The 19,570-nt window shown below is 43.1% G+C and overlaps 1 protein-coding gene across 1 annotated transcript in view; it reads right to left on the bottom strand.

Moving 5' to 3' along the window:
• Positions 1 to 16,731, bottom strand: part of ANTXR1 (ANTXR cell adhesion molecule 1) — a 173,340-nt gene extending 156,609 nt beyond the window's left edge. Inside the window, exons 1-2 of the mRNA XM_074940055.1 lie at positions 16,184 to 16,731; positions 824 to 895 (exon numbers count right to left, since the gene is read on the bottom strand). Of these exons, the coding sequence (XP_074796156.1) occupies positions 824 to 895; positions 16,184 to 16,335 (224 nt within the window). The 5' untranslated portion in view covers positions 16,336 to 16,731. The remainder of the gene's footprint in view (positions 1 to 823; positions 896 to 16,183) is intronic.
• Positions 16,732 to 19,570: the final 2,839 nt, after the last annotated feature.

Below are 19,570 nucleotides of genomic sequence, written 5' to 3'. Positions count from 1 at the left end.
TTTGGGGCAGGGACTCTCTCTCACTAGATGTATGTACAGCGCCTAGCACAAAAGGGGTACGATCTTGGTTGGAACCTGTGACTGCTACCATAATAATAATGTAATCATAAGAAGATGAAGGCCTAAACAGAGACGGCTGGAATCAGCAGATGGGAGCCTTATGAAGTCTCATTCCTCCTTGCAAAACCATGGAAATTCCTAAGCAGTTCCCTCTAGAAGTGAATGCCATTCCTCTTTGCATAATTTCCACAATGAGGTTATGCCACAGAAGCAAGTTTGTACACTTCAGTGTCCCCTGACCACTATGTGGAGGTGGGAGGAGATTTGCTTGTGTCTTTTCACTTCTCACATTGGACTCGTGACCCACAGGCTCTCCCCACAGCTACTGCAACATTCAAGGGGTTTGGAAAGACATTGCTCCTGATCGCTTTCTGCAAAGACAAACTCCACTCCCCCTCTTCCACCGCATGGCAGCTGAGAGCCTTAGAGGTAGCTTTACCCTCCCCATGGTACCTCCACAGGATGGTATACTCTGGCCCACAGAAATTAGAGATAGAAGTGATTTATTTGCTTATCTAGCCCATCTTCTGGGGCTCAGTGAATTTGCAACAATTGCTGCTCACCTCTGGAGTAATACCATTGAAATCAATGGAGCATCTTGCATAAAAAAAGCAAATAGGACTCAATCCCGTAAAGTGACCGAGGGTCCAACTGTCAGCTGGTATGAATCAGCATACTTCCTTATGTACCACGTGGGATCTGACCCTGAGTTCGCAGCTCACATCACCCAGTTGGGTTTATCTGCAAAACCAGCATTTCTTACCTTATGAACTTGTGGGCAAGATGTTCTACAAAAAAATAGATTTCATTCCAGTGGTGCAGGACGCTTCCTGACCTGGGAAAACAATCATTGCAGGAAATATTAGTTTAATTTCATATAGTTAGGCCACGGCTTTATTATTTCCCAGCCTAATGTATTGTTATACATCTGTTCATCTCATCATTTCTTTTACAACTAAAATTACACCTAAACTTCTTCAACCAAAACTCCTTTTTTGGTGTTTCCTTAAAGTGGGGTTAAGGGGAGGTGGGGTGGAAATCGCATCATATCTCAGACACAACTTTGAAACGCGAAGCATATAATTTATACTGAAGTTGAGCATTTGAGGCTGCTTCTTGACAAGAATATATGGCAGCTCTGTTAGACCTTTAACTTGGCAGTAAGCAAATAACCCAGGGTTAGTGCTGATCTATTTCACTGTCAAGTAAAGTATTTTGGGTGGATTCCACTGGCTTACTCACTGTGTCATTGTGCCTAGCTTTCAGCTTGAGTGCATTTGGGGAACATAATGCATTTGGAAGGAGGGAAAGATTCCTAAATCTAAACCACTGTTTCCATTGTGCTGGTGACAATGAGAGGTAAAATATCTTAGACCTATAATTCAGCCATAACTGGTTTATTCTCTAGCATTGTGATAAAAACCTGTAACACACTGCTGGGATACTCAGAGCTTTGGGCCACAGAGTTATCTATCCACCTCAGCAAGAGTGAGTTTTGCTGGAGATTAGACTGTCTGTCAGCTCCCTGCCATACCAGTCTGTCTTCTTCACCAGAAGACTCCTCAAGGCTCTCCCGGCCTAAACCTTACCAAGCAGGTGGCAATCAGTGAATGCCAGCACCCAAGCTCCTCAGAGATTTTTTTTGCAATGCAAAGCCCCCGCTGCTGTACATTGACAACAGATAAGTGTTCTGTTAAAGAGCCTGTACATCACAGCTTATTAATTTAACAGGGGTAAATACACCCTTCCCTTCAAACACAGCACAGAATTAGTTTATAGTAAAAGTAAATTGAGTTTATTAACAAAAGAGCATGGATTAAGTGATACCAAGTAAAAGAGATAAAGGTAGAGATGGCTGCAAGCAAATAAAAATGAAAACACACATTCAAAAGTCTAAAACTTGAGCTAGCAAGATACAGTCTTTGTTCAAGATGGTTTCTTCTCACCCAGTCTCCTTTCCAGCTTTTTTACTGGCCAGGACCCACCACAGAGATCAAATCACTTTGTTTCTTTGTCTCTGAAGATGAAGGATAAAGATGGAGTCTCTCTTTGCTCCTTATAGTCCCAAAGAGGCTGCCTTTTTCTTACAAGTCAAGAAGGCGTCCTGGGGATTCAGTCTTCTGTCTCTCTCTGGGGTACAGGAGCCATGTTAATTCTCTGTCTCGCGAGTTCAGGAGCAGGATAACCCCCACTGGTTTAGTCTGAAAGCTTTGGTTACAGCTAACATGTAAACTGAGGTAAAGCCACTTTCCTTTATCTAGGGTAGACCTGTTTGTCACGTTTACCTACACTAGAATGTCTTGTCTTAAATATGTCCTACTAACATCATACAGAGGGAATTCACAACTTCACATATAATATTAATACATGCATTTTACAGTAATATTAATAACCAGCATGTTATTAGCTTTGATATCATACTTCACAGGACCTATTTCATCAAGATATTATTGCAGTAGTGGGTGGGGTGAGAATATAGGGGTGCCTAGGGTCACACTGATTGGGCCTTAATCCTGCTCCCTGTGAGTTCACAGGGAGATTTGTCATTGATTTTAACTGGATTGAAACTAAGCCAGGAGTTTTCCTTTTTACATTGATAAACAGCAAAAAAGCGAGGTTAGCTAGAGAATCTACACAGCAAGTCTGCTTATCAGTCTATGCATAGATTGGTGCAACCCTCACTAACACTGGTGAGCACTGACACAAGTACTCTCCTTGAGTTTACATTGGTTCAGTCCGCTCGGTTGGATTTTTCTTTATTCTGCCGTTACAGAGTCTTATAACAGAAAGAGCAACAATATTCCTGTTAAAGGCTGAGTTGAATATCATCCAAGAGACTAGAAATGTGGAGGTTTGGGACTGGGCGTGGATAAGCTTGTGAAAAAAAGGTAAATGTATCTAACATTTCTCTGTTATGTCTCCTCTCTGGGAAACCAGACTGAGAGCCATAAATGAAATCATCACAACATGCAGAAGCTGGTGCATACAAGTCCGGCCCGGCTGTTAATGACGTGACATCACTTCCCTGACTAAGTGCAATGCAAAGCCAAGCCACAGTGTATGGATTATTCATAGATTTGTTTCATTTTTGTTCACAGCAAGTCAGTAAAAACCTGATTTACTTTCTTGTACTGAGACCCCGAACCATAGGTCTGCTACATGGCTTTGTGCGCTCTTCAGTTTAGTCAATGACACTGCAATGCTTTCAGGCTTGTATGTAAATTCATAGTTTCAGATGAAACTTGATCATGGGCCCTCTTTCTGCTCTCAATGAAATCACTGGGAGTTTTCCCATTGACTTCCGTGAGATCAGAATTTGGACCCTAATAATAATACCTAGCTCCAGTACAATACTTTTCATTGGTACATATCAAAACACTTTACAAAAAAGGGGGGGGTCATTTACAGATGGGGAAACTGAGGCATAGAGAGGCAAAGTGACTTGACCAAGGTCATACAACAGGCCAGTGGCAGAGCCAGGAATTGAACCCAGCTCTCCCAAGTCCCAGTTCAGTGCTCTTTCCACTAGGCAACACTCCCTCTCTCTACCAGAATCATCATCTACTGACCATTGTTGCAATCCGGTATTCCTATGTTCCTATTAGAAGCCTCTGAACTAAACTAGTTTTCACAATTTTTTTCTTAAACACAGTGAGGCAGCTGCAAATGAGAAACAGCCACAGAGCCCATACGGTATGTAGGTCGTTATATAAAATGGTGCCATTTTCCATGGCTCAGAGAAGTCCTGGGGTGGTTTTTTTTTAAGCACAGCATTAGCCAGAACTGAGCTTAAAACCCAGTTGCTTGAGCCAGTTGTATGCCAGCTGCCAGCAAACTACATTCGCTGTTTAAATGTTTGCCTTTGTGATTGTTGTTCCACTGGAGCGGTTTTGGAAAAGGCAGTTTTCTCAGTTACGCACTGCTTTTTAAATTCCCCACATAAGCTGCAGTTTCAATTTCACCCTCCCCCCATCCCTTTGGAACAAGAATCCAAACATCTAAAATTACAGCTCTTCTTTTTCCATGAAACCTTCCCACACATACATTCACACACAGGGGAAGAACAGCACAAGGTCCAAGACCAGCAGAGATTTCACATGTGGGTTTAGCAGAGCTTCTTATCCTTCTCTCTATGATAATAGTTATAAAAACAACTCACTTGCCCCCTGCAAAAAGAGCCAGATTCTCATCTCAGGTAGGGAGGCGTTAATCCAGAGTCAATCCATTGTCTTCAGCAGAGTTACACCACTGTGAGGTCAGAACTGGTTCCCCAAAATTAAATCTTTTGCATATAACTGACCGCATGCCATTGCCTCTGGTATAGGGCTTCTCAATGGGGAGAGGGGGGGTGCCCCCTGCCCTACTGGGGTAACAAACACATATTAGGGAGTCTAGTTACTGCTGAAAGGGAGAGGGGTCCCTGCTAGATGGGAAAGGGGTGCTGCATGTATGCGTGTGGTGTCACTATATGGAAAATGTAGCAAATGCTTGTTTTACTCCACCATCCTTCTTCTTATACAGTCATTTCTACTTTCAAAACTCTTTACAAGCTCCAAGTAACTAATTGTCATGACACCTCTTGTCTGATAGGTAAGAATTGTTATGCCCATTTTTATAGATGTGGGAAAGACATGGGGATGTTAAGTGACTTGCTTGAAGCCTGAGAGAGAGAGAGACAGAGACCAGTAGTTGCTGGTTTCCCAACCTGTTCTCAGACATTTGACTTATCAAAAAATTCTTTATCTAATGGTAGTAGCAGACCTCTTACCTTCTCTCCGGGCTCTCATTAACTTACACACATAAAGCCAGTACGTTACACGGTGCTAGCAAACTCCAATCAAGAGCTATTATACTGTGCATGCATTGAAGAGCTTGTTAATGCTGAACCCACAGTCCCAGACACTAGTACCAAATACTGTAGTTCCACCTTCCCGTATATTATCCAATAGTGTGGCTTCTGGGACTGTGGGTTGCCCACATGACCCAGTGGAACTGTTTGCTATTGGTATGCTCTCTTCAGCCAGGCAAACTGGCATCACAACTGTGTCTACAGATGCAACAGCAGCAGCCTCACCAGTGAGAAGATTTTCAGTTCTCCTTCCTGTATATATTGTTCTGTTGTTTGGTTCTCATTTCTGAGCTGTGGTTAGAGCCGGGGACTCAGAGGCCGGTCTCCCAAGTTCTAGTCCAGGTGCTCACAACCGAGGCCAGATTGTCCAGGGAGCTCAGCTCCCATCCAAGCCACTAAAGAAAGATCTGATTTTCCAAAAGCAACCCTCATTGTGGCACTTGCTGCCTGATTGGCAACAGAGCTCAGCACCTAAACGTACACCCAATGGGCAGAGCTCTTTTGAAAACCTGGCTACTTATTTTGGCGCTTAAACAGGACCTGAGCTCGTATGAAAATCTAACCCCTTAAGTTCTCCATGCCTCCATTTAAAATGGAGATGGGGATGATCACCGGGGCATTGCAAACCTTAATTCATTAATACACATAAAGAGCAGCAATATCCGCAGATGAAAGGCATAGGCCACGTATTATTTTGTAATGACAATGAAGCCTCTTTGACTATCAACTTCTCAACGTATGTTTACGCTGCAATTAAAACCCTATAGCTGGCCCATGCCAGCTGACTCAGGTTCGCGGGGCTTGGACTAGGGGCCGTTTAATTGCAGTGTAGACATTCGGGCTCAGGCTGGATCCTGAGCTATAAGACCCTGTGAGGTGGGAAGGTCCCAGAGCTCGGGCTGAAGCAGATAAACATCCCCAAAGCCCCAGCCAGCTGGTACGGGCCAGCCGTGGGTGTCTACTTGCAGCGTAGACATACCCTCAGTTATTCAGCCACCCCTGCTTTCCGTTCTTCCTCTTCTCAGCGCTTCTTCATCCTGACATTTAGCCACGGCAAGTCCTACCCTAACAGCTGCATCAGACATGGTTTTATTGGGAGCTGCTTACTTGGCACTGTTTGTCACTTGCTCTTTATCCTCAAAAAAAACCCCAAAAGACAGCAAAATCTGGAATTCAAAGGCTCTCCTTTAGACAAAAGGTCAAATCCTTCAATCCCTGCTTGCGACCTCATCTTGCTCATGCTGAAGGCGATACGACTTTTGCCATTAACTTCAATGGAAGGAGTACCGAGCCTCTTTATTATTATTCTTGCTCTGTGGGGGTGGGGGAAATCTCATTGACATCAATGGAAGCTTTGCCTGAGTAAAGACCCTGATGTCTCTGAAAGGATCCCTCGAATCTAATAAAAGAACACAGGAATAGCCAGAGCAGTGAGTGGTTTTGGCTTTTGCTTCAGAAACACACGTCAAACTAGGAAGGGTTCACAAGATCTGTGTCCCATTTAGCTGATCCCCCCCAGACTTTCAGGAGGTTCAGATATTTGGTTCCAGTTTCACTCATATCAAATAGAGAAGAGCGTGGTTTTGCTCTTGCAAGCTCAAAACCTGGTGCAGTTTGGATCCATGTCTCAAATTTAACCAGTGGGCAGTCATGAAACCCCAAACCCAACAACTGTTATAATCAACCATAACAGCACAAAATGCTATAGCTTACGATCACATTACTAGCAGTCTTTTGCACCATTGCTGCAAAATGCTATAATCATTTTTTAAGTACCAATCAGTAAGTTGTCTGAATGGGATAAGCATTTCTATAAAGCCTAACTGTATAAAACAAAACATCTGAATTTGTTATGTTTATAACTGTAGATCTAGCAAGAAGAACAAAATGATCAACCAGCCAACATGATGCAACCTTATGGCTTGTACAGTATGTGTGCAGAACAGCTAAGAAATATCATCATGAGAGTGCCAGGAACGCTCTTTACTGCAGAAAAAATGCATACTTGGAGTAGACTTAAACCATTATGCCTGTAGCAAGTAGGTAAATTCCACTATCAGCGACAACAGCATTTGGTAAATCCAAACGAAGTCCATGGGAGGCTAGAAGATTTACACTGGTATAAATGAGTACCAGATCTGGCTCAGAGTTTCTATCATTGCTCAGTAATGCCCTGATTCAGGAAAGCAATTCAGCATGTTCTTTAGTCCCACTGACTTTACTATTTAAAAGTATGCTTAAAGTTAAATATGTGCTGGAGTGTTTTCCTGAACTGGGGCCAAATTATTATTCATGCTCTTTACGTCAATGTCACCCTGCCACACACAGTGTCCAATTCCAATGACACTTGTTTACATTTCCACTGGTTTTCCAATGATCCCAGTGGAGTTACACCAGTGTATGTGAGAACAGAATCAGGCCCATGGACTTCATGCAATCAGGGGCCCCTTTTAGCCTTGGAATCTATGAATCTAAGCTCATATCTACTTGAATGTATATGCCCACAGCGGACAAAACAAAATAAAGAAAGGTGCTTGGTTTAGAGATTGATGGACGTCACATTCTTCTCTCAGTTATGCCCGTGCAAGTTTGGAGTCACTCCGCTTCATTCCATGGCTGTCAATGAGAGCTGAATTTGGCCCAGGAAATTTTGTTACAGCATCTTACTGCGCTCTTTAGAAATCAGTATGGTTTATTGGAAGAGCCAGCCGCTTCATTCCATCTTCCCAAGTATTGCATGAGACATTTGGAAAAAGCCAACAGGCTTGGACATACCCCATCACTGTTAGCAAAGTGATTTAACTCCATTGTTTAAGCTGCACTTAACACGAGGCCACTTACTAATAAAGACCAGCCATTAAATATTGTTGTGTGATCTGTGTGATCCGGGCTTGCTCGGGTGCAACTAGAACAGAGTTCAGTCCTTATGACTCAATGCAGTCCAAGTCGAAGAGGACAAGAATTCCACTGAAGTCAGCTCGCCTGTGATTATGTCACAGCTGCCATCATGTTTGACATCAGGAATTGAACTGCAGATCTCCAGAGCTAACTGCAAATGTCTTTACACTTTGAGTCAAAGAACCAGGCTCATTAGTAGTGAATCAGTTACAATCCCTGATCCTTTGTAGACCAGGCAACAGACACTACCAATCCTTGGCACACCCACACCTTGAATACTGTCTGCAGTTCTGGTTGCCCCAGCTCTAAAAAAGATATATTAGAATGGGAAAACATACAGAGAAGGGCAACAAAAATGATTAAGGGCATGGAACAGCTTCCATATGAGATGAGATTACAAAGCCTGGGACTTCTCAGCTTGAAAAAAGAGACAATTAAGGGGGGGATGTGACAGAGATGAATAAGGAAGTGTTATTTACTCTTCACATAATACAAGAACCAGGGGCCACCCAGTGAAATTAATAGGCAGCAGGTTTAAAACAAACAAACAGAAGTACTTCTTCACACAATGCAGTCTGTGGAACTAGTTGCCAGGGGATGTTGTGAAGGACAAAACTATAATGAAGGTCAAAAAAGAACTAGGTAAGTTCACGGAGGATAGGTCTGTCAATGGCTATTAGACAAGATAGTCAGAGATGCAACCCCATACTCTGGGTGTCCCTAGCCTCTGTTTGCCAGAAGCTGGGGGTGGATAACAGAGGATGGATCACTTGATGATGACCAGCTCTGTTCATTCCCTCTGAAGCACCTGGCATTGGCCACTGCTGGAAGACAGGATACTGGACTAGGTGGACCATTGGTCAGTAGGGCCATTCTTATGTTACATTTATCCACAGAACAGGTACAGAGACAGCTGAACTACAAGCTTCTCCACAGTCCTGACAACACACCTTACGGCTCATGTTAAAGAAACACACACAATGGGGAGCAAGCAGGAAGTTCAGCCTATATGCCTTGGTCACCCTAGTGAGACAACCAACAGCTGTGCCAACTGTGTGTGGTAGACACCAGACCATTACAAACTGGATTGAGACCTTTCACAATGGTCACCATCCATCAGTCAGTAAAAAAGCTTTTGTCTCAAGTGACCTGGGACAGATTTGGACGGGTTCCGTACAGGCAAAAGTGTCTTCATTCCACAGAGCCTGTATCTCTGGTGACTAAAACAGCTAGAATAATACTCTCCATTCCAGAAAGTTCTGTGGCTGGTTTTTGCTAAAGCTTTTGTTTCTCCCATGGGAAGAATCACACACCCCCCCCCCCCCAGGAAGGGGTTCCTGGAGGACAGTCTTGTCTCTGTGTGATGTCAAATGCTTCTTATTTTTGTCTGCTTCCCGTCACTTGGTGAGCTCCATTTCCCCCTTTACTTATACTGGTGCAAATGAGGAGTTACAGGAGTTATTTAAGTCAACAAAGTTACACCAAGTAACGCTAGTATAAGGGAAAGAAAGATCTAGCCCTTTATTTGTTAAATGTACTTTTAATGGTGGGAGTTCATTTCAATGAGGTTTGTTAAAAATAGAATAACTGGCTGGATGGACAATGAAAGGATCACAGGAAATGGCTCAGATTACTTGCCTCCCTTCACCGCTGTTCTCTTATTGCCTGATTTTTGATCTGGCTCATGCCAATTTTTGCATGCGCACACCTGTTTGCATTGTGACAAAGTGCCTCCTCTACCTTGGTGGGCCTTGCGCTTATTGGAGGATTTGCTCATCTTGGAGCTTCACGGCAGCCCTCAGTTTGGCCGTTTTCATGAACCCACAGTCCAGGTCGACTCCTCCTGTGTCTGACCAGGAGTTGGGAGGATTTGGGGGGACCCCGGGCCCACTTTCTACTCCAGGTTCCAGCCCAGGGCCCTGTGGAATGCAGCTGTCTGGAGTGCCTCCTGGAACAGCTGTGTGACAGCCACAACTCCCTGGGCTACTTCCCCATGGCCTCCTCCCAACACCTTCTTTATCCTCACCACAGGACCTTCCTCCTGGTGTCTGATAATGCTTGTACTCCTCAGTCCTCCAACAGTCCGTGTTCTCACTCTTAGCTCCTCGCACCTCTTGCTCCCAGCTCCTTACCCACACACCACAAACTGAAGTGAGCTCCTTTTTAAAACCCAGGTGCCCTGATTAGCCTGCCTTAATTGATTCTAGCAGCTTCTTGATTGGCTGCAGGTGTTCTAATCAGCCTGTCTGTCTTAATTGTCTCCAGAAGGTTCCTGATGGTTCTGGAACCTTCCTTGTTACCTTACCCAGGGAAAAGGGACCTACTTAATCTGGGGCTAATATATCTGCCTTCTATTACTCTCCTGTAGCCATCTGGCCCGACCCTGTCACAGCATGCATTCACCGACAAATCAGTTTCATGCATTTGTTTGTGTGTGTGTGGGGGGAGGGGGGTGTAAAATGCCTGCTGTTCTGAGAATCCCTTTGAAAATAAGGCCTTTAACCTTGGGCTTGTAAATGACACAGAAAATATTAGTGCCAGCTTTTATTATTCACCTCTCTAATTGCCAGTGTTCAAGTGGCTGGTGCCCAGGTAGTCTGGTGCTGGACATACTGTAAATAGGATGGATAGATGCATTTGTCAGTCATATGCTGCGAAACTTTTCTAGGTTTGTTAGATAACAGTGAATGGCACAAACCAACAGAAAGAATGGTCTGGCCTATCATGCTGACCAATATCTTCTCATTGTTTCCTTGTGCTCCCCTAGCTGCCTGTAGCCTCCTGTTGTCTCTTATCTTAGACTTAGATTGTAAGCTGTTTGGAGCAGGGAGCATCTTTTTGTTGTGTTTGTACAGCACCTAGCACAATGGCCCACGACTGAGTCTCCTAGGCATTACTGCAATTCAAATAATAAAAGGTGATGTGCCACAACAATTCAGCTCTCCCAACAACTAATTCACACAAACATCCATAACTACACCCAGCTTCTTTATTTCCATAACACTCTGGTCCAACATAATGAGATACCAGGAGAGATTTCTTCATGAGTTCCACTAAAGCATGATCTAATTAATTAATCCAAAAGGAAATATAGTACAATCTAAAAATACCAGTGTTAAAGAACATTAGCCCCCTCTAACTGCACCGAGCAGCAATGCAGTTTATGCTGCATAATCAAAAATATCTGCCTCCGGGTACATTTTGCCAATAACCCCATAAAACCAGGGATGAAAAGAAGTTCCTGTTACTTGCACACATCTGTGGAAAACATTCTGAAGTCAGAGAAATCTCTGATTGGTTGAGCATGTTGCCAAACAGTAAACCAGCCAGGCCAAAAATTCCCTTTTTTTCTATCCAAATAGTTGTTCTCACTGATGGTACCTGTTGGAATGAGCACTGCATACTATATGGTGATAGTATGTACTTGCAGGGCTGGGATAACTTCATATTTCTTACCTAGGAAACCCCTCTCAACAACGAAACCAGAAGAAAAGGTATAGATTGAGATTGTCAAAAAAAGTCTCGGGGATTTAAACCCAGGTCTTGCATTAAAACTAATGGAATATCTGGATATAAATACCCTAAAGCAGCTTTAAAAACTTCACCCCAGTTGATTACAGGGCTCAGACCCCATTGTCAATGAACATCTCAGGCAATATTGAAGGTCCTGATTTCAGATATTGATCTTTTTCGCTGCAGAAGTACAAATATCAGGATTAAAATAAACCACGATGGAAAGTCATTTGTTTCTCTCACTGGACCAAAGCTTGAGTTCCTAACGCAAAATTCCTAATGCAAAGCCTAGCCTCCTTTCTCAGGCAATATTACAAGTGGCTACATCCTAAGTGGTTCTCAGCACCCAGAACATCCACTGATGTCTCAGGAGTGTGCCCTTTGAAATCAACAGGAGTTTTGACTAAGTGAATTCGAGCCCAGCACTCAGATCTGTAACCTAAGGGATCTTTGACTCCTCTCTTGCGCTGCACATCCAGAATGTATCCAGATGTTGCTGCTTCTTCTGTAACATTTCTAAGATCAGTTCTTTGCGTGCTGTTCAGAGAGTCAAAACTCTTATCCAAGCCTTTCTCATCTCCTGTCTTGATTATCTTAAACAACTCTTCTCTGGCATACCTGACATCCCGTTGTACCCCTTCGGTGCACACAAAACCCAGTTAATAAGGTTGTCTTTTTTTCCTGTCATTCTAACCACCTTTGAGAGCCTAATCCAAAACCCACTGGGAATCTTTCCATTGACTTCAAATCTCTCCATTGTCTCCCTCTTTTTCAAAACAAACTCAAGCTTGAACTTGGTTCCTTGTTCAAGCTTCATTCATCTTCAAGACCCTTCACAACTTTTCCTTCTGTCTTATTTCCCCTATTTCATCCTGGATCCTCTTCTCCATTGGTAGTGATAACGGTCATCTGCCTGTTTGCTTGCTTCCCACCTGGACCTTCTTCCACAGTGCCCCTTATGCATGGAATGCCACCCCTCATCTCTTCTGTGCTACCCTCTTCACCTTCAAATCTCTTCTTGAGACCTGTTTCTGCAAGATGCCTATAAGAAATCCAGCACTGGCAATTGATGAGTCTCATGATATTCGGTGTTTTACTTAGATACAAGTGAATACAGGAGCACCTCAGCTGTGTTGTTGTTTGTTAAATAACTTTCGAGACCTCCTGGTTACAGAGAAAAGTTTGAAAATGTGACCTGATTAGAACTCTAAAGGCTCAAACACCAGAAGAAACGTGTAAGAGTTTGTAGGATTGGGGCTTTAGATTGTAAACTCAACTAAGAAAAAATTGATTGGACATTTATATAGAGATCATGAATATTCTGAGTGTTCATAATTAACATCATCATTTTGGAAGGGATATTAAACTTCAGATCACCAGCCCATCTCTAACTACTAGAGATCAGGATGAGACGTAATGCAAGGGGGTAGATTATCCCACATCTGCTACCGTGGGGTTCTCACTTCTTCCTCTACCGCATCTGTTGCTGGCCACTGGCAGAGACAGGAGACTAGGTCTGCCAATTCCTTGCTTTCTTAACTCTTCAAGGCAGGAAGCATGTTTTCATGTGGGTTTGTACAACGTCCAGAACAATGGGGAACAGTTCCTGATTGTACTTCTAAGTGCACCCGGATGTGAATAGCAATGAGATCAGGATCTGCGTCACTGTCTTCATTTGGATCTGCCTTAAAAATAATTAAAGCCCCAGTGATAAAGGACCCTTATCAGGAACGGGAAAGAGTTTCATTCTGAGACATGGAATGTTAATTTTGATGATGGAAGAGATCCATTAAAATATTAAGCAACCTACTTTCAAGGATGAAAGAAATAATATTAAAAAAAAAATAAACACAGCCCTGGAAGTCAAGCAATGCTGGAGCCCTCTACTGACTCCTCTGTCTCAGTGCCTAATTCGATTTATTTCAGAGTAGCAGCCGTGTTAGTCTGTATCTGCTAAAAGAAAAGGAGGACTTGTGGCACCTTAGAGACTAACAAATTTATTTGAGCAGAAGCTTAGATTTAGTATCCATTTAAATCCATGTCATGCCCTTTAACCATGGTACTTGTACAACATGGCATGGCTGTTGTTGGTACTGCATGCAGAATCTCATGTCAGAACCCCGACTGGCTCTCAGAGCTTCCCTCAGGCTACAGCCAAAAAGATATTTACAATGAGCATTGAAAAACAAAGGCCATTGCAGACTATACTCAGAATCTGTGCCATCATGCCTTGTCCTTGCGCAGGGGGCTCTGCATTATTGTTATGGGGTCCCGGCTACTCACTTGATACACTGTTCAACTGAACGTGTTCCCCCAGACCACGTACAAGAGAAGCATCCAGGCTGCAGACAGAATGGTCTGAAACCCTGCATGCAAATTGACCATTTCACATGGTGGCCAGAGGGACACAGAGAGCCAATCGTTCAACCGATCAAGAATAATCCCAGTATTCCCCTTCTGTCTTTATGCCCCAGAATGATAACATGAGAGTAGCAAACTGATTGACTGCCTAAGACATGTGGGGTGACCCTGCTAGGGAATCACTGAGGCCAGTTGTTATTCCCCCACGCGTCCTAAGATAGTGTGTAATGGTTTCCTATAATTTTGGCAGCGATGGATACTTGGTGAAAGCCCATCCTTCTGAGATCTCCCAGCCCCCTTCCCCCCCCCCCCCCCGCCACAGGGCCACATGACCTTGTGTTGCTAAACCCTGTCCGGAAGCTGAACAAGAACGACCCTGCGATCAGCAGGATGAAGAAAAGATGCCATTTTAAAAGGTGCCCTCCCCACGCCAAACAAAACGACGCCTAGACACCGCTGTCAGTGTAACGTGTTAACTGAGGAGTAGACTGTGGGTTCACCAGGTACACCACAGATCACTGCTCAGCCACACAAACGTATATGGGCAATTAACCTGATAGGATGAGAACAGGCAGCATATGATCATGGGGTCAAATTCAGACCCATTGTGCCTGACAGCAACTCCACAGAAGTTGATGGAATTGCATCCACTTATATCAGGGCTGATTGGGACCAGATAACCCATTTTTTGCAAAACATAAAGAAGGTATAAAGGAGGTGGTAGCTTTGGCCATTTCTTGCTACTCTCTATCTAAGGTGTTTGGATGGCCCACTCCTGCAGGGTGCTGATCACCCTTTGTGAGGTGCTGATCACACCCGTCTCCCCAGAGGTGCTCAGTTTCTTGCAAGATCAGGTCCACAGAGCATCCAACATGGTAGTATATAAGCACTGTGAACCTGCTCCAAAGCCCATGGAAATTTTTCAGTGGGTTTTGAATCAGGCCCTATCTGTGACCCTTTCTACATTAAAGAATTTCGCATCAGTGAAAAACCCAAATGTAGAGAAGCTGCACCAGTGCAAAATGAGGCTTACAGAAGTGTAACATGAACCAGAGATATACATGTACTGGTGCAGCATTTCTACCTTTGGGGTTTGTACTGGCTGAGCAAATTTTCACTTTTCCACCCAAGTTCACAATCCTCTGAGCAAGTCTAGCAGGTTACGCTTTGTGTGTCATAAGAGGATGCCTTCGATTTCGATGAATGTCTATGAAAATTAAACTAACTCAGGGGTATAACAAAGCATATCTTCATAGAGGGGAAAAACCTCCAGCCACCTCAACTTTAACTTTAGGGGAAACTTAGTGTATGTAAGTAATCTGCAATAGAAAACATACTCAACTTTTTTTTTAAAAGCATTGCTATGAAATCTGGTGATAAAAGGAACTATTCCAAATGGCAGAACAGAGTGACCAAAGCAATAAGAAGCTGTAGGTCGGAAGAACTTTTTCGTTGGACGAAGTAAAATGAAAATAAATCACTTTTCCCTTGAGTATTCAACATTCTGGTTTTCCTAAATAGCCAGTGTATTTACCTTTTTTTAAAATCAAGTATCTTGCTGCATAACTAACTGTAATTCAGAATGGGCTTTTATACTAATGGAATCTGGGAGCCACTGCAAAACACAGATGGGGTTAACTAGTTTCTTTTCCACACTTTTTTGGAGAGCTTCCTATCTTTTCGACTTGTATATAGTACAATTTGAAGGCCTTTAAATTACAGCAAGAAGCCACCAATGCAAAAACAATGATGCATCATGTGAGTGGTAAATAACATGAGTAAGCATTTATCCTCACTGTATACTACTGGTTAGTTAAGCAGTAAAAATATGCATTTCATTAACTGGGAACAAAGAAAATCTGACTGAGAGCTGAGAAAAACTGGCCAACTTTAAAAAAATGCCTTAAGAAAGTCTATATATTTTCCATCACAGTGAACAAAATCAGATTTTCTTTGAAACAGAGTATTCAGCCCTTAAAGAGCTGGTTTTTGTCAGCTAGTCACTTAAACTGGAACATTTGGATCTAATGGGGAAAATGGTTGAACAGTAACACTTCAGGCAGACTGGCATTTCCTCTGAAAGAGGTGAGCTAAAAATTAATGCCTCTGGTAACATTCCCCAGCCATCTCCTTTTAGAAGTGCCTCAACCTTTGCAGGTCAGAGAAAAAGCAGATATAACCAGGTTTTTCTCCCTCCCTCCCATCCTTCCCCACTGCCAATGTTAAGACACTGTAAAGTATCCACTATAGCATCTACACTAGTCACAATAAGAAAACATTTCAATTCACAAAGCCGGGCAAATCTATGATATATATCATTGCAGAATAACATATTGTAGCTACTGTAGAGGTTACCAAAACAAAAATAAAGCCATAACTGTAGGACCTTTTTGGACATGATGTCTTTTATAAACCCTAAGTCAAACCTCTTTTAAGTGCCAGTTGATAAAATTTCCGTGCCTTGGTGAAGGATTCATCTAAAACAAAAACAAACCAACTTACTTGTCTAAAATGAAGTACAAATCAAATCCACCATAACAAGCAGGACCTCCATTCTCTTTATTTCCACCTTGTCCATCACAGGCTAACACAAACGTTGCGAAGAAGAGAAATCTGAAGCCGAATCTCAAGACTCTTTGCTTTGCAATGGCCATTGTATCCAGAAAGGGGGAAAAAAAGTTCTCTTCTTCCAAAGCTCCCTTATTTCACAGCCTTCTCCAAAAATGCCATTCAATGCCTTTGAAATGTATATACATATATTTTGCTCCTTAAACTTCACTTGCAGCAATTGTCCTCTGAAATTGCAAGACTTTTTCCCCTTGTTTCCCCTGCAGTTCTGTTTCTTGGTTTCAGATTTCAAGATGCACAATACTGTATTTCGCTTTTTTTATTTAAAGGGACTTCTCCGTCACTCTCTCATGCAGCTCTCTGAAAGCAGTATCATTGTTTTGCCACAGGAGAAACTACTTCCTGACAATTCTTGTTTTGCCCCAGATTTCAGAGAATATGAGAAGGGTTTGGAGTGTTTCCTCTTAATTATTATTGTTATTGTGGGTGGTGGGTTTTGTTTTTTCTTACAAAAGAAAGTTCAGAGAATGCCATCTTGTGGTGAAGTCCTGACGAAACAGACTGGAGCCTCTGAAATGATATTAATTAGAACACTCATGCCCTGAGCTTACAAAGTGCATGGCGCAGCAATTTTGGTTGCATACATGTGATCCTTCTTGCATATGTTCATGCACAGGTACACATGGGACTACTCACTTACATAACATAACATAACATAACATAACACACACACACACACACACACATGTTTGGTGTTTGCCATCCATTTAGATAGGCGTCTGAATTCTGCTCTCAGACACATAAGTGTAAATCCAGAGTTACTCTGGACTTACAGCAGCAGTAAATGAGAGTGGAGTTTGGCCCAGTATATTTTTCTAGTCGTTAAACATGCAGTTATTTATTAAGCACACTTATCTCCCTACCTAATCAAGGAGGTGCCTTTCCAGAATTTCCCTTAATAAGCTCATTTCAGCACCTGAGGCTACAGCATTTCTCCTGCCTAGCTGATTAGCCAAGAAAACTCAGCAAGGTTCTCTAGTCCCACTCATTCTTTGCTACAAAATGGTTTCTTGGAATCTGCAAAGGCAGTCTGTGGGTTTAGACAGGTGAATCCTGTCTGAGCCCGTCTGTGTTCTTGTATGCTAGGGAAAATTGTCACTGTCAGAGTACGGGGTGCTGAGCCGCCACTGGGAATAGTGAGTGAATCTAGCAACACAGCAAGGTAACTTATGAACCCCCATCTACCAAATTCCTCTCAAGAATTAGCAAAGCAGCAGCCATGCAGCTGAACCTTGTGGGCTAATTAATCAACCTGGCTGGGCAGCTTCAGGTGTCTATAATGAGCTCATTAAGGAGAGTGACATAAGGGAGTTTGCCTGGTTTTAAATAAGGGAGATAGGTGGGGTGGAGGAGTATTATGAAGGAACTAAGATAGCCTGTGGGATTATTACGCTTGTGTGTTATGCTATTGTTTAAACATCAGCTAAGCCTGGTTATACCATAGACATTGTAATAGCTTTGCACATCATTAGTAGTAGAGCCAACTCCAAGCGTTCAAAAATCATGAGGTGTGGGCTTTTTGAATAATACCTTGTGGGGCCTTTTTATTTCACCTTGATTTCTGAGCCTTTTAGCTGTGTGGGGATTGGCTTTTAAACTGTTTCTCTGCAGCCAAGAGGGACAGACCCCTTCCTTATTTTTAAATGAAAGTGGAGATTCTCATATAAATATCTTGACTCTCGGAGTTGGGGTTTAAAGGAAAAAACCTCAATAATCAAGGAAATTGCAAAAGTTGGCAATGCTGGGTTAAGAGAGAGCAACAGGCACCTACGTCTGGATCCTAATATTCACAGAATATGTCACCCCTTGAATCTGGGTATCCTCCCCATTAACGTACTAGTCTAAATGCTTCCGGAACCTGCTCTGCATGCACATGAGGCCTGCCCTCCTCTCACCTTGACCTTGCGGCGTCCCTGACTCCCTACTCCACCTCCAGTGTGGGGGGAGGTTAACAAGCAAGCCCAACTGTCCCACAGTCCTTGAGGAATAACCGTGCACACCCCAGGGGAACTGTGCAGTGCTAGGGGAGAATGGCTTTTTTCTCACTCGCTGCTATGGCTGCCGCGGCTGGATTTGAGCCTGAGATGGTACTACTTGTGGTAAAGAGGGAAATCTCTTCTGGGTAGTTCTGTGCTCACCCAGCTGTGGTCTAGGGAGGCCTGTGCTGGGAATCAGGAGAGCAGAGTTCTATTCCTGACCACACCAATGGCTTCCTAGCTGGCAGCAGATCAACCTATAGTTAAGTGGCTAGGGCACCAGAGTTGGATTCAGGGGACTTGTGCACTCTTCCCATCTCCGGCAGTGAGCTGCTGGGGAAGTCTGGGCGTATCACTTCCCTGCTTTCAGATTCCCCATTTGTAAAGTGGGAGTAATGATACTGATCTCCTTTGTAAAGCTCTTAGCGATCTAAAAATAAAAAGAACTAGGATTATTAAGGTTGGGCTTTTAAACCCATATCTCAGCAGCTAAATAAATGTCTTCACCCACCTTGTCTCTCTAATATCCTGGACCCTACATGGCTACAACAACACTGATTTCCAGAGCCATTGAGCTCTCAACAGATCTCATTTAAGCTAGTTATTATTTTTTCACCAATCTGAATCCTTCCAGTGCCATCAGACATTGCTTAGGGCACGTACAAGGCTACACCATCCCTGTCTATCCTGGGTCATTCTGCATGTCCTCTGTGTTGTTAAGTCCCATGAGTTTTTCTTTTCTAAGTACTTTTCAGTGTCGGGATTCTTTCACCCAACCCCTTTTACATGTTCCTCCAGCTCCCAATGGCACACCTGCCATGGCAGATGCTTTGGTTTTGTTCTTAACACATGTCCCAAATATGTCCATCTTCTCTTCTGGAGAACTTTAGAGATAAGGAATTGGTGAACTCTTTGATAAATCTCAGAATTTCTTACAAATGTAATCCATCGAATATCTAGTATTTTCTTTAGGCATTTGCTTTCAAAGACATTGAGATGTCAGCCTGTACCTATGATGGATTTCCAGGTTTCACAGCAATGTGTTAAGGTAGAAATAACATTTGAGTTGAAGATTAAAAGACTTGGCTTTAAGTTGTAGATTTTCAATGATCAGATATTGTTTAAGCCATGTGTGGCATTTTGGCTGCTTCAATACTCTGCAGCCACAATAACCGCTGGGTGCTGGGGAGTACAGATATAGCTCCTGTAACAAGGGTATATGGACATGCAGAGCAGAAAGGACCTTGCATTTGAAAGTCTCACCTGGGAGACCCCTTCTAAATCT

This window comes from Natator depressus, chromosome 26 (assembly GCF_965152275.1).
Source record: "Natator depressus isolate rNatDep1 chromosome 26, rNatDep2.hap1, whole genome shotgun sequence".
Classification (NCBI taxonomy): Eukaryota; Metazoa; Chordata; order Testudines; family Cheloniidae; genus Natator; species Natator depressus.
This window is presented reverse-complemented; position numbering and strand designations above follow the sequence as displayed.